At 45.8% G+C, this 15,506-nt stretch overlaps 1 protein-coding gene across 1 annotated transcript in view; it reads left to right on the top strand.

Moving 5' to 3' along the window:
- Positions 1 to 8,897, top strand: part of LOC116876473 (myosin-16) — a 60,251-nt gene extending 51,354 nt beyond the window's left edge. Inside the window, exons 38-43 of the mRNA XM_032872658.1 lie at positions 864 to 1,067; positions 2,117 to 2,242; positions 3,258 to 3,428; positions 4,001 to 4,201; positions 5,197 to 5,428; positions 8,497 to 8,897. Coding sequence (XP_032728549.1) covers positions 864 to 1,067; positions 2,117 to 2,242; positions 3,258 to 3,428; positions 4,001 to 4,201; positions 5,197 to 5,397 — 903 coding nt within the window. The 3' untranslated portion in view covers positions 5,398 to 5,428; positions 8,497 to 8,897. The remainder of the gene's footprint in view (positions 1 to 863; positions 1,068 to 2,116; positions 2,243 to 3,257; positions 3,429 to 4,000; positions 4,202 to 5,196; positions 5,429 to 8,496) is intronic.
- Positions 8,898 to 15,506: the final 6,609 nt, after the last annotated feature.

Raw genomic sequence — 15,506 nt, 5'->3', positions numbered from 1 at the left:
GGGGAGGCTGACAGTCCAGGGAGTAGGAGACCTTGGGACTGCATACATGAGAGGCCCCAGCCACCAAAGCCCATATCCTGGGCCACTGAAAAGAGGGAAGAAAACAGGAAAAGAGAAAGTCGGGTCTGTCCTGGTTTTTAAAGTCATTTTTTACTTATTAAAAGTGAATTCAGGCACAGAAAAATGAAGAACATAATACACTATTATCCACCACTCTCTTTAAGTAATAAATATAAATAGAGTTGGAGTCTTCCTTTAACCCTCTCCATCATCAGGCTTGTCTTTCAAGCCTCTGTAGCTGGATCTATGCATTCAACACATGGTTATTAGAGACCTGCCTGGTCTAGGCACTGTATTAGGTCTAGGAAATACAAGAATGGACACAACAAACAGACATCCCTGCAGATAGGCAATAAATAACAAATAAATAAAACTAGTATTCAAAAAGATGATAGTCACTCTAGAGAAATAGTAGGACCAGGAGAAGGGAGATGTGGATTAGCCAGCAGGGCTGTAATAGTCAAGGCTACGGAAGAAAGGCCGTGAGAAGGCCTTGCTGGAAACGCCATGTGGCTCTATAATCAGAAAAGCCTTGGCCTCATGCTAACTGCCCACTGGACAAATCCTCTGGACACCTGGGCCCTGGCCAGCTAGGCCTCAACCAGACGATAAACTCCCCAAGGGCAGGTTTACACCTTGCACTCTCGTCCTCTGTGGCCGCCACCTCCCCAGCCCTGCACCCCACCGCCCCGGCTCCCTGCTGAGCCTGGTCCATAAAGATCCAGGCACCCTAAGGCCTGGCCAGCCCCAGACGGTGCCGGGGCCCAACAGGTGGGCTCAGGCCAGGTCATCTTGCCCCCCAGGACCTGCAGATGCAGATGGACGAGGATGCTCGGCAGCACGAGGAGCTGCGGGAGCAGTACAACCTGCAGGAGCGGCGCCTAAGCCTGCTGCAGACTGAGCTGGAGGAAGTGCGCTCCGGCCTGGAGGGCAGCGAGCGTTCCCGCAAGCTGCTGGAGCAGGAGGTGGTAGAGATTACGGAGCGGCACAACGAGGTCAACATCCAGGTAGGATGCTGGCTTCCTGGGGGGTGCTAGGCAGACCCATACTTGGGCACTGGGACAAGCCAGGATGGTGCCCAGATCCTGTGGGCTCCCTTCAGGACAGAGGCAGATAGTGTCCCCACTTGGGAAATCCTCAGAACTCACCTGCGGAGACTTGACTTGTTATGGCAGGAAGCCCCTAATGTAAAATGTACATCTTAACCATTTCCAGTGTGTGCAGGCACACTGCTGCGAGAGCTTTCCAAGACTCCTAGACTCTCCCTTGGAGATTCTGATCCAGTTGGTCTCTGGTGGGACCTCAGAAATCTAAACTTTTTTTTTTATAATTTTATTTTTTATAAACATATATATATAGATATATTTTTCCCCCAGGGGTACAGAGAAATCTAAACTTTTAAATTCAAACTCCTCAGGAGATTCTGATGACTTAGCCAATTTCAAGGATCACCATTATCTCTAGTGTAGCTGAGAACAGAACTTCAGAACTGGAAGGGATCTAGCATATTCCAAAGTCTGACATTCACTTTTCAGATGAAAAACCATGACCCATGGTCAACAGTGGGGACCCCTATCTCCTGCCGGTGGTGACACCAGTATGGCTGATAGTGCAAACCTTTAGCAGCACAGCTTAATTCTTACTAAGCATCTCATGTGAATTCACCAAAAGAAAAAAACGTGCATGGGACATATAGGAATTATAACCCTATTTTAGAGATAAGACCAAAGCCTAGAGGTAAAGAATTTATCCACGTAGGTGGAAGTACTGGGGCTTGAACCTGGGTTTTCCCAGCTCTGAGTTTAGGATTGTTCTAGAGCTGCCACCTACCCCAGGCCTAATTGACATTATTCTTGGTCTCCTTGTGACATAAGTTCTCCTCTAAAACCCAGAGAAAAATGCAGGGAGAGACCCTACCCCAAGCAGAAAGCCCAGGGCCATTTCCTGTTGGGGGGGCTGGCAAATGTGTCTGGGAGAGGGCTGTTTTTCTTTCCTGGACACGGGAAGGGCTGCGTAGACTTCTGGCTCACAACGATGTCTTCATTTTCCCCTCCAGAACCAAAGCCTCCTGGTGGTGAAGCGCAAGTTGGAGTCAGACGTCCAGCGCATCTCCAATGAGCACGAGGAGCTCATCAGTGAGTTCCGCTCGGCTGACGAGAGGGCCAAGAAAGCCATGACTGACGTAAGTGTGCACACTGCCTGGTGCTGGTGGAAAAGGCCTGGGCCCCCCAGGCCACCCTCGGCAGGGAAGGCCACCCCCACCACCCCTCAAGGGTCACTATGCATAGGGCCTTGCCAGTAGGACTGTGGTCCTTGCTCTGAGGAGTCTGCAGGCTTTTCTGAAAGCCCAAACACATGAAAGTAAGGAATAATTACAAGTTACACATGACCATGTGAGAGATCAGCAGTTGAGGCCTAGGGCTTGGGTCAAAGGAGCTATTGAAAGTGGGATTTTCTGGGCAGGCCTTCTGGCAAGGAGGAGTGTTAGACCAGCCCTGAGGAGAGTGTTAGTGAAAGGAAGATGGGTCTCGTGTCGGGGGCTCAGGGGAAGATTCAGCAGGACATGCTACCAGTGGTTTTGCCCCAGTGTCCCTTTGGGGACTCACACAACTTTGAAAGGCAGAAACCATGTACCCCACTTTAAAGATGCGGGAATACAGACCTCATTGCCTGGTTCCCTGCACTTTTTCGAAATGCCAGGAGCACAGGATATTGCTGGTCTTATTTGGTGCTATGTCCGGAAAGCACACACCCATACCCAGTATGCAGATTTTCTATGAATACTTGTGGAATGAATGAACGCAAGGATGAGAGGGTAAAATGACTTGTTGAAGGCCACACAGGGGCCGGATGCGGACCTTCATCTTCCTCCTCCAGATCTGTGCTCTTCCCACCCTCTGTGCTCTGTGCCTTCTGGAAGAGACAGCAAGGAGGGGCTGGAGAGCTCCAGGCTGGTGGAGTCTATGGACTGGGAGGCCTGGTTGCAAGTGCATGAGCCTGCCTCTTCCCCTTTCACTCAGAGGGACCCAGGAGCATGGGGTACCCCCTCTACCAAAACCCAGAAGCACATCAATAAGGGTCTCCTTGTCCACCACTCGGTCTTCCAGAGACCAGCGGACAAGGTCCCTCATCTCTCAGAGGCACTGAGACTGCACGGGAACCCAGTTCCAGCTCCCCACTCTTCTCCTGTCCCACAGGCTGCCCGCATGGCAGAAGAACTCCGGCAAGAGCAGGACCACTGCATGCACCTGGAGAAAATCAAGAAGAACTACGAGATCACCATCAAAGACTTGCAGGCCAAGATGGAGGAGGCTGAGCAGCTGGCCCTGAAAGGAGGGAAGCGCACGATCATGAAACTGGAAGCCAGGGTGAGAGCACCCCTGAGCTGAGCCTGAAGAGAGAAAGGGGAGCTGTGGCTGGGTAGGGGCCTTTTCCCAAAACCACCATGCCCAGAGCTTGATGAGGAATTGGGTTACTCAGATGCTGGGAAGGAAAAAGAAGTTGAGACAAGAGCTGTAATTTATTTATACAAAGGTCTCCTTTCCTCCTCCTCCCCGTGAAGCCCTTCCCCCAGAATGTGCTTCACCCACCCAGTCTATTTCCAACATTGTTCCCCCCTTATTACGTTCTTAAAACAAGCCTTAGTCTTCACCTGTGGGGTGTCAGAGCTAGAGGGGCCAGGAGGTTGGTCACCTTGTCCAGCCTCGGCCTCCCCGACTTCCCAGAGGAGGAAACTTGAGGCTCAGGGAAAGGGACCCATCTGACAACCACAGCAGGTGTGTGAAAGGCAAAAGCCACCTGACCCTCCTGGCCAGGGCTTGCCTGCTCTTCTCCGAGGAGGAAGTGGACATGGCAGCCATGACACCCCCGCCCAAGGCCACTGAGCTCCCAAGTTCAAAAACCTGCATTCCCTTAGTCATGTTCCTCTCTTCTCCCCCAGATCAAGGAACTAGAGACAGAGCTGGACGGTGAGCAGAAACAGCACGTGGAGACGGTTAAGACGCTGCGGAAGAATGAGCGCCGCCTCAAAGAGCTCGTCTTCCAGACGGAGGAGGACCACAAGACCAACCAGCGCATGCAGGAGCTGGTGGAGAAGCTCCAAAACAAACTGAAGGTGTACAAGCGGCAGATCGAAGAAGCGGTAGGTGCCCACTGCGCATCCTTCATACACCGTTCCTTCCCAGCCCAGGTCTCAAGACTTGGTTAGAATTAACCACAGGGAAGGAATCTGCTACTGGCCAAAAGATGGCCCCTGAGAGCTTTATGTCCATGGCACTTCATTCTCGCTATCCTGTTGGAAGCAGACTGACACCACACACTGGAGATAAGAACATGTAGAAAATGAAAAGATACCCTAAGAACTCCAGTGCTAACTGATGTACCCAGAGCAAGCTGTGCTCTAAAACCAGGAAGTTCTTGGCGGCCTTTGTCCTGCTTCTACTGCCCTTTGTGGTCTCTGCCAGGATAACTTCTCTTTCCTGCTATTGTTACATACAAGACCCTTTCCTTATTTGATCCTCCCAATACAAGGCGGGAAGACTGATACTCTTAATCTATTTCACAGGTGAGGAAACAGCCCGGAGTGGGATATTTATGTTATGTTAGTAAATGTTAAAATCTAAGTTAAATGGTTAGCAAAGGATGGCTTCGAGTCTCAACCCCAAACCACAGGTCCACCTACTGGCAGCAACCACCCCTCCACCCCCACCCCAACATAGATATTTGACCCTGCTTTTGCTCACTGCCAATTCTGGGGCTACCGCACTGAATCCATCAGCCACCCACACAACCAATGCCTTTCCCAAAAGGCTCGATAAAGACCAGGCTGACAGTTAATATGGTTCTAACCAAAGCAGCACTCTTGGGGATACGACGGGATGGGAGGTGAGTGCGGGAGGCTAGGAAATGCGCTAAATCCACATCTTTCATAGTGGGGCACCACTCGCTGACATCTAAAGCCACAAATGACAGAAGCAGCAACAGAGTACATTTTACTTAGAAATAAGGATGTCAAGGACAAAAAAGAATCAGCTAATAGTACTGGAAGGCTGGACTCTCATGCGTCTGTGTAGAACTGATAACAATGCAGCAGAAGCAGCCAGGTTTACACCGGTTTCCACTGTGCCTTTGTCACAGGAGGAACAGGCCAACCAGACCTTGGCTCGCTACCGGAAGACCGTGCACGAGCTGGATGACGCCGAGGAGCGGGCCGGCATGGCAGAGACCGCCCTGAACAAGCTGCGCACCAGACACCGCGTGGCTGGCAAAGGCATCACGTCTGTGGAGATCATCCAGGTGTCCAAGACAGGCTCCTCCAAAACCCTTTCTGAGGAATGAGGGTCTCCACCTTCCAGCCCACAGCCAGTAGGTATGGACTCCACTCTCAATGCCCATGCTCCAAATTTCCCTTCCCTGACCCTCCTTTGCTCCTTCTGACTTCAATGCTTCCTGTCTGCTCTGATCTCATGCAGTGGGAATTCCAAAACTTTCCCGTCCCTTCAGTGGCAACACTCCCTCTGCATTCTCAAAGCCCTCGGGCATGGTGCTGTCCACCTGTAACACAGGGGCTAGAGGTCATGATGCTTCCCCATCTGGATGGAAGCTCTTTGAAGGCAGTTTCCCTGTCTGTTGCCACTTGATATCAGGCCTGGCAGACAAGTGCTAATGTTTGTTTTCACCCGACAACCGTAAGGACATTTGCAAGCTTACTGCCAATGTGTACTTCCCATCTTTCACATCCCCACAATATCATTATTCCTAAGGATTTCATCAATACTGGTTGAATTTAGACTTCTTACATTAATAATAATAATAATAATAATCATAATTAGTTGCTGTTACCATTTAATGGGTATCCAACCTGGTCATCCTTGTATTTCACCCCAGAATTTAAGGCACCTACAGAACTGAACCACCACAGCCATGCTCCATAAGGAGCAGCCCCTACTCCGAGGGGAAGGATGACCAGAACTCATCAAACCTATAAGCAAATCCAAAAGGAGAGACCAGATGGGGGGGCCATCCCTTCCTTCCTGGTTCCTGCTTCCAAACACAGGATAAATCACTCCCCTTCCCATGAGTGGAGCAAGGGAAAGATGAGGAAAGTGGCAAAGAACATTATTCCAGAGCAGTGGTTCCATAAAAACGTGGTCTTTTTGACGAGCAGCAATATCAGCATTACTTGGAAAATTACTAGAAATGCAAATTCTTACACTTCACGCCAGACTTACTGAATCAGACGTTATTGGGAGATGGGCCCAGCATCTGTGGGTTAACCAGCCCTATGGTGACCAGATGTGTGATCAGGTGTGTTAGAACCAACGCTGTAGCAGAAATCTCCCCTTACAGAAACACAGAGCCAGGGAACAGAAGTTTCTCCTACTTTTACCAGAACTAGGCACATGGTAATGTTTCTCACTATCTTATTCATCCTATGGTAAAGAGATACATAAATATCTCCATTTGTCAGGTGATGAAAATGAGCTCAGAGAAGTTTAGTGATTTGCTTATGGTCATACAAGCCCTATGCTATGGAAAGGCAAACTGTCTTTTATTTTGATTACTATGGAGATGAATAAGGCTGCCCTCTGTTTAGGGTTAAACAGAGCAACTCAAGATCAAGGATTTGGTTTAGGTTGGGAGGGGATGGAGCTGAAGTCTCAGTATACAGTGGTCCAACTTCCATGGATTATGGGAATTTTCTTCTGGCCCTGTGCTCAAACATCCGGACAGATCAGCCCCCAGTGAGGATAAGTTTCCCCACTCACAGCTCTCTTTCAGTACTGGGTCAGTTTGGGTTTTAGTCCAAAGTGATAACCCCACTGACCTTAGAATTCAAGCCGAGCCTTTTCTTACCATTTGCTTAGGGAGGAAGCAAAAGAAAGGAGATACTCTTTTTCTTAATTCTCTAACTCTTAAATAATGGTTAGGTCAAGAAGTTAAGGAAACCAAAGGCTTGCCTTTGGATGAATATACAATTAATGTATTACCATCTCCTCTTGGGGCAAAACCCTGCAAGGGGTCCCATCTGTTGAACTCTCACCTTGGCGGGGGCTACCCAGGCGGCTTCCTGTGCCACCCAGACTCAGGAGGTACTTCAGTCCTTCCACCTGCTAAGTCTCAGCCTCCAGGATTAGCTATCTTCAGAAAGATCCTCTGCCCTGGCTTGGTGACTATATATTCTTGAGGGGCTGGTCTTGATCCAACAGCTCTATCTCCAAACCACAAGGCTACCGTCCTGCCAACAGCACCCAAATGTGACAAGGCTTTTTTTTTTTTTTTTATCCCATTTCCCCTTGTTGGTCACAAGGCTAGACATGTCATCAGTAGCCATGAGATGTCTTAAGCAAATTAGTACTTGAGTCAACACTCAGCCAAGACCCCACAAGAGTTTAATTTTCCAAAGTGGCTTTAAATTCAGTCCCACAAATACTGACCAAGCTCAGGGTCCTGGGATCAAGGCCCACATTGGGCTCCCTGCTCGGCGGGAGACCTGTTTCTCCCTCTCCCATTCTCCCTGCTTCTGTTCCTTCTCTCACTGTCAAATAAATAAGTAAAAAATCTTAAAAAAAAAAAAAAGTCTAAGAAAAGTCTAAGGCAGTGCCACTCAATGAGTGGTCCGTCTGTTACCTGCCTAAGATAACAAAAGTACAGAAATGGAGAGGAAGTTTATAGACATTTTTACAGCAATTGATACAGCCATGACATCCAAATACATGATCAAAGTATTTTATAAAAGCAATTGTTTCTTATATTAAGTAAAATGAATGAACACATTTTTAATGGAAATTTAAAAGAGTAAATAAAATTAATCCCTCACCAGATAGAGAAAGAAAGAAAGGAATTCCAGATATAAGACCCAACATATGCCAAAGTGCAGAGGTCAGATCCATACAAGGGAGCAGCATGACTAGGACAGAGGAGCTCAGGAGGAGGGAACAGTGCTGGACGTGGTAGGAGACAAAGCTAGCAAGACAAGCATGCATGAGGCTGGGAAGGGCCTCACGGGGTACAAGTATTCCATAATTTCCCTAAGGAAATCTTGGTAAGTTTTTAAATCCATGTGCGGGATGTGATGAGCAGTAGCTTTTCTTTCTTGGGAAGACATATCACAATGGAAAAACAAGCCTGTGGGCCCCTCATGAGACACCGCAGGCAGGCCCGTGGTGAGTGCTGTATCCAAAGGGACCATACTCCAGCCCTCTCGATGACCTTATGGAGTCCAGGCCCAAAGGTGTCTCTAAACCTTCACAAACTCATACAGAATGGACCAGCTATGACCCAATAATGGTGTCCATTATGAGGAAGGAAGCCTGTGCAGCAGCAGCCCAGGCATCCAGAGGACATTGTTTCTCTAGCAAGAAGGAAGAGAAGATGTCAGAACTCGCAGCTCTGGTCTACAAGGTTTTTCTCACCCTCTCTTTTTTTTTCTTCCAGGGTGACACAGATCTCAACAGCAGACCATTAAGTGGAAAAACATGAAAATAGAAAAACTGGATATCCTGAGAATGTTTACTATGCAAAAGAAAGTACAAGCCAGAAAGAGACAAGTGCTACAGAATAAAGATAGCTGTGGGGGAAAAGGGTTTGAGGGTGTAAATACCCAGCCATTAGAGGAACTAAAATTAATGTGGCTTCTCTGAGACGGCCTAAGCTGTATAAGCACTTGGATAACAGTAACAGTGGGTCTGTTTTAGTTGAGATCCTACATGTTCACGTCAAAGACAGAATATGTAATGTCTGTGTGCCCTGGCTGTTTTCTAGAAGTAATTCCTCATGTGGACAATTTTAATGCCCTGTCCCAGTGCAGCTTAAATAAAATAAACATGGAAAATGGACTGGAGATTGTAAGTGAAGAAATATTATTTTTCTAAGGCCTCCCAAATCCAAAGGCAATTTTTACAATATGTCAGAATTCTGTTTTATCCCTATAACCTAGTTCACAGTCTTACTTCTATTGGAAACCATGAGAACTACATCGTCTTGGTGAGATTCACTGCAAATTTTGAAAAGGTGGGTCAGAGATATGAAGACGGTTAACCAAGTTTCATAGAGCTGAGAAAACTACAGAATCCCTGAATGGATGTTACAGGATCCATCCAGGCTCAAGACCCACAAGGCCCCCACATGCTCTACCTTGGCATCTCCCAAAATGTTCAGGCACAGGAGAGTTTTCCTTAAATCAAAATTTGACTTTTCCTTAAATCAAGCTGAGACATGCCCCCTAGCGGCGTCTACTTTTTAACCCCGGTTTTGATACCTAGGACCCTGCAGAAGGACCTCAACGGGAGACAGTTCTCATGTCTCTCCAAGATTTCTCTTCTCCAAGGCTGAATATTTCTGGGTCCTTCAACCTTCCCAAGTGTGAGAGGGTTTCCGTTGTCACCTTTAACATCCGGACCCTATTTCTCCCCTCACTTCCCTAGTCTTTGGAGTGCAGGACTGGAGGAGAGAGCACCATGAGGGCTCCCTGCCACTGCATGGCCCTCAGATTCCAACTCCCTGGAAACAGTGTCTTCCCTTTGACTTTAAGTACTCTGACTCTCTCCGACGCCCTGGCAGACAGAAATCATTGTTCAGTTGGTAAAGGAAGGGATATTAACATTCCATTGGTGACTCCCCCTCTCTCTCTTCACACTGACCCATTTCACCCCTGTGATGATTCTTCACCCGGCCCTCTCTGAACAGCTCCAGAGGAAGTTCCTTCTGTATAAATAGATCAACTGTGAAGACACTGCCCTCTGGTGGTGGGGTCTCTAACTGCTTTGTGTGAATTTCCTGGGAGACACCAAATCACACAGAGAATTACACATACTGGAATTTTAGAGTGCAAAGGGATAGTCAAGAGAGTGTCTAGTCCAACTCTCAGCCAATTGGGAGATACCCTTCCATTACATCCCTGAAAAAATGGTAATCCAGCTTGGACCTGAATCCTTCCAGTGAAAAAAAGGCAGCCCATTGCAGTTTTAACTGACAGTTGTGGTTCAAAATAAAATGGAACCAGAATATGTCTCCCTGTATTTTGCCCTCATTTTGATCTACTCTTCACCTCCGTAATTACATAAAATAAGTCTAATTCGTATACTTTGAAGTCAGACAAATATGGGTTCCACTTTCTCAGCAGTGGGACTGTGGGCAACTTAACCTATCTCACCTCCTGTTTTCTCAACTGTTAAATGAGGAATAATAACAGTATCTGCATCTTAGGAATGTGAAGTTTAAACAAGATAACCTGGCACAGAGCCTATTATGCACAACACTTAGACACTTGCCAAGTTTCTTCTAGTATTCTGTAGGACTTAACACTTAATCTCCCAAAGGAGACTTGGCCTGGCCTGACAGCCTAGCAGCTGAGAGCAACAAGCCTCTTACTGGAGAAATGCAAGGGGAATTCCATAAAGTTTGAAGACGTCACCATCACTGCCTGGTGGATAGTCTATCTGTGGTCTCCCCACATGTGGAGAATTTCAGAGCAGCTCCTCACTTTGCTGGAGGAGTTGTGGGGGGAGCAGATGTAGATGGGCTTAGTGACTTGCCCAACTCCAGTTAACGGCAGAGCTAGAAATTCTTCTTCATTGGGTGGAACGAGAAAAGGTTTCTGATCCAGTATTTATAAGAAAATGAATTTCTTTTAGCCACATATGCTGTTTTTGCCTAAGGACGTGTAATTTCAGAATGGCTTGAAGGTATAAAAGGATATACTCTATAGCCTCACAAAATAATAGATTAATTAGTATCCATGAAGACCAAAATCAGGTTCTGCAGAATAAATGGAGCAAAGGCTGTTTAAATGGTTTTGCTAAACGTTTTGGGCTAGCTCTCAAGGCTGCTAAATTTTGTATCACTGATTATATTAATTGGTTTTTTTTTCTGTATTTCTTTAAAGATTTTATTTATTTATTTGACAGAGATCACAAGTAGGCAGAGAGTCAGGCAGAGAGAGAGGGAGGGCAGCAGGCTCCCTGCTGAGCAGAGAGGCCGACGCGGGGCTCGATCCCAGGACCCTGAGATCATGACCTTAGCAGAAGGCAGAGGCTTAACCCACTGAGCCACCCAGGCACACCTTTTTTTCTGTATTCTTGATACTCTGCCGTCTGGGGCCTCCCTGAGTAAAGAGACACTGTCTGTCCCAGGGCTAGCCAATTCTTACAGATAGCAAACGGCTTCACACAGACCCATACTCCAATCAGAGCCCATACTCCAAATCACCTCCTCTATTTTGCTCTTATATTCTAGGAGGCGTTATTCCTCTGCCCTAATCATCCCAGGACCAGATACGAGATAACTGGGGACAGCTTCTATGCTCCAGAGTTTACTGAAATTATTCAAACTAGCCAATCCTAAACCCGCTCACCTTGCCTCACCCATTCCTTTCCACAGAAACCACAATAAAGACTTGCATGCATGTTTTCCCTTGCTGCTCCTGCCTCCCGGTCTACACTGGCACTGAGTGACAGGACATGCCATGCCTCCTGTCTGTGAATGTAAAAACTTCCCTCATGACAACCATTTCCATATCTGCAAGCCTTACTACATCTGATTAAAACAAATCCCAGGGATATTAAAAAATACCAATTATCTTCCTCCTCCTTCTACATGTGAACCAATCCTGGGGCCCTATACAGAAGCCAGCAAGTCGGGGCCTTCCCAAGGAACACACCTTTGGAGCTTCCAGAAATCACAAAATCATCACAAAGACCCCTTGACCCATCCACCTATAAGCTTATCAGGAATTGGGGCTGGAGATCTGTTGTGAAAAGGCGAACCCTGAGTTACAGTAAAGTCACAAGACTGGAAGGAAACCTGTTGGCTATTATAAGGGACTATTCTTCCCTCTACTTCCTGAACCCTGGTTTAGACTAACAAAAAAACATACCCTGCAGCTTTGGAGCACTGATTTCATAAAACTTTCCTCTACACGCATTTTTTTTAAAAATCCAACTTTTAAATACAGGCAGCAAAATAGTGGCCAGGGATTTAGACCAAGGGGAAGAGAGTATTATGAGCATTAGGTTTAACAATCAGGAAGGCTACTGGGGGAATAGGTATAGGAGAAGTACTCAGCCTAGTGTGGAAGATAAAGGAAGGTGTTCTAGAAGAAATCATGCCTTTGTTGAAGCCTAAGTATGAGAGGAGTTGCTCTCCCTCAAAGGGGAGGGAGTGGGGAGGACCAGCTAGAGTGTGCTTGGTGGCAGGGAACAGCATGTGAGCAACAGTGGCACAAGCAACAGAGACACTCACTGATCTTACACGCCAACCCCTGCAGTCACAGACAGTTTTGGAATCAGTGCAGTGTGAGCAACCCAGATCTCCACCTTTCCACACTGTTCTTCTCTTGGGTCTATCAAGACAGTTGCCACAGCTCTAACCAACCTATCTTCCCACAACCATGTTTAAGAAAGGAAAAAAAAAAAAAAAAAAAGATTTCCTTACCATCCTTTTCATCAGGGAGCATATTTATTCCCAAAACCTCCCTAGGAGACTTCCTGAGTCCTGGTAGGCAAAATGGGTCACACACCCATCCCTAAACCAATTAGCGGCAAGTGGCAATGGGGTTGCCACATAAGGCAAGGAATATCTGTGGCTCATTCCCAGGGTTAGGGAAGGGCCTGGCTTCCCTAAGAGCCACCTGAACAAAAGTAGTAGAGCCAAGAGGGTAAAGGTAATGATGTGTGGATTGTGAGAGTGTCTGTCACACAGAGGACATAGTGAGAGACGAAGGCAATGGAGCGTGGGAGACCTTGATGACTTGTTATGGAGTAGTGTGGAGGGCAAGAGGGGTTTGTCATAACTCAATTCAGATTATGCATTTGGGGCAAGGAAAACAACATAAGCAAAGTTGTGTCCCACCCACTGCATCACACCAGAAGACACACGATGTCAATTTGTGCCACTGTTTGTGATGTTAATTGACATTTGAGTAAGATGGTGTCCACCCCAACTAAAGAACATTCCATGAAATAATTGGTGTGGACTCTTTAAGTTTGTTAATGCTGTGAAAGGCAAAGAAAAAAAAAAGAAAAAAATGGCTAAGGATCTATTTCATATATTAGACTATAGAAACATGACAATTAAATTCAGCAAATGATCTTGAATTGGCTCTGGGATCAAGATAAAGAAATTGAGGGGTGCCTGGCTGGCTCGGTGAGTAGAGTGTATGACTCTTAACCTCAGGCTGGTGGGTTCGAGCCCCATGTTGGGTGTGTAGAGATTACTTAAACATTTTTTTAAATTTTTTAAAAATATTTTATTTATTTATTTGACAGAGATCACAAGTAGGCAGAGAGGCAGGCAGAGAGAGAGGAGGAAGCAGGCTCCCTGCTGAGCAGAGAGCCCAATGTGGGGCTCGATCCCAGGACCCTGAGATTATGACCTGAGCCAAAGGCAGAGGCTTTAACCCACTGAGCCACCCAGGCACCCCAATTTTTAAATCTTTAAAGAAAAGAAATTGATAGAAGGAATGTTATTGATGAAATTTGCATATGAACCTACAACAAACTTATAATTATGTATTATATAATCAAGTTTCATAATTAACTTATGCTAATTATTTTGGTAGTAAATAGTAATACTGAATTAACTTAAATGTCCTGAATATGATCATTGTGTTATGATTATGTAAATGAAGGTCTTTATTCTTTTGGTTTTTATTCTTTAAAGATTTTATTTATTTATTTGACAGAGAGAGAGCACACAATCAAGGGGAGCAGAAGAGGGAGAGGCAGGCTCCCTGCTGAGTAGGGAGCCCAACTCAACCTCAGAACCCTGAGATCATGACCTGAGCTGAAGGCAGATGCTTAACCCACTGAGCCACCCAGGCCCCCCGGTGAAGGCCCTATTCTTCAGGATACATACTGAAGTATTTAGGGCTGAAGAGTCACGATGTCGGTGACTTACAAATAGTTCAACAAAAAGGGGCACCTGGGTGGCTCAGTGAGTTAAATAGTCAACTCTTGGTTTGGCTCAGGTCATGATCTCAGGGTCATGAGATCGAGCCCCATGTGAGGATTCATGCTCAACAGAGAGTTTACTGGAGATTCCCTCTCTCTGCCCCTCTTGCTTGTGGTCTCTCTTCTCTCTGCCCCTCCCCCTGCTTGTGGTCTCCTCTTTCTCTCTCTCTCTCTCTAATAAATGAATAAATCTTTAAAAAGAATGAATGAATGAATGAATGAAAGATATGGGAGTTGACAGATACCAGATGAAGGAACACAGTGGGCAGTGAGAACTCTCAGAGGTCAGGAATGAAAAGAGACATCTGAGGGTCAACCTATGCACGGTGGTTGAAACTGAGAGCCTGCAAGAGGTCCCTTAGGGAGTGTGTGCAGAAGGAGGCAAGGCTTGAATTCATCACCATTTGAAATTCAGACCCAGAGGCAGGAACCAAACAAGAACGGTCGTGCTTAGAAGCAAACCAGCCGTGTCATTCAATGCTTTAATAAAAATATTCATCAGACTTGCAATTTTCTATCACTTTAAATTTGTTCCTAGAGAGACATTCTTTGTGTTTATTAGGTTCCCTCCAGGTAGCATTATTGTGTAGAATTATTCAACTTTTTGTCAACAGTTTCATATGGGACTGTCACAAAAGAAGAAGCCCACACATATATCTGAGATAGAAGAACATAAAAGCAAAAGTACACTATATATTACAATTAGAACTATAGTCATCTCAAGTTAATCCATTTATGAAAATGAGTCTAAGATCAAAGGAGTTTATATTAGATTATTGAAAAATAAGAAATAAGAATGCATGCAGTGTCTACTCAAAAATTCTAACCAGTTTCTCTAAACATCACTAAAACCCTCTTAAACACCCATAAAACAATTCTCCAAGGGGTGCCTGGGTGGCTCAGTGGGTTAAAGCCTCTGCCTTCAGCTCAGGTCATGATCCCAGGGTCCTGGGATTGAGCCCCGCATCGGGCTCTCTGCTCAGCGGGAAGCCTGCTTCCCTTCCTCTCTCTCTGCCTGCCTCTCTGCCTACTTGTGATCTCTGTCTTTCAAATAAATAAATAAAATCTTAAAAAAAAAAACAATTCTCCAAACATTTCCACATAATATAAACATTTTATATGCTTACATGTATCATTACCTAATTATTTGACACTTAACAAACTCCATAGTCATTACATTTGCCAGCAGTATGCAATGATATACACTATACTAGATGAGAATTAAATATTCCCTTTAACCTGCAACAAATGTACTGCAAACCAAATAAACAGTGTGCTAATGTGTTAAAGATATATAATTAATGCAGTAGAATTTAGCAAAATAAAATAGATGAATAGTGCAATTTTTTAAAATAATTACTTACCAAATGATTCTGGTAATGGAGGGCTGGGGTGACAGACAACTCTCCCATTAGCCATAACTAGAAAGATGGAAAAAATATACAAAGATAAGAGAGATAAGAGATAAGAGAGAGCTAGTCAGATAGAAAATAGCAG

The sequence above is a fragment of the Lontra canadensis genome, unplaced genomic scaffold, assembly GCF_010015895.1.
Source record: "Lontra canadensis isolate GAN:19392208 unplaced genomic scaffold, GSC_riverotter_1.0 scaffold45, whole genome shotgun sequence".
In the NCBI taxonomy this organism is placed as follows: domain Eukaryota; kingdom Metazoa; phylum Chordata; class Mammalia; order Carnivora; family Mustelidae; genus Lontra; species Lontra canadensis.
This window is presented reverse-complemented; position numbering and strand designations above follow the sequence as displayed.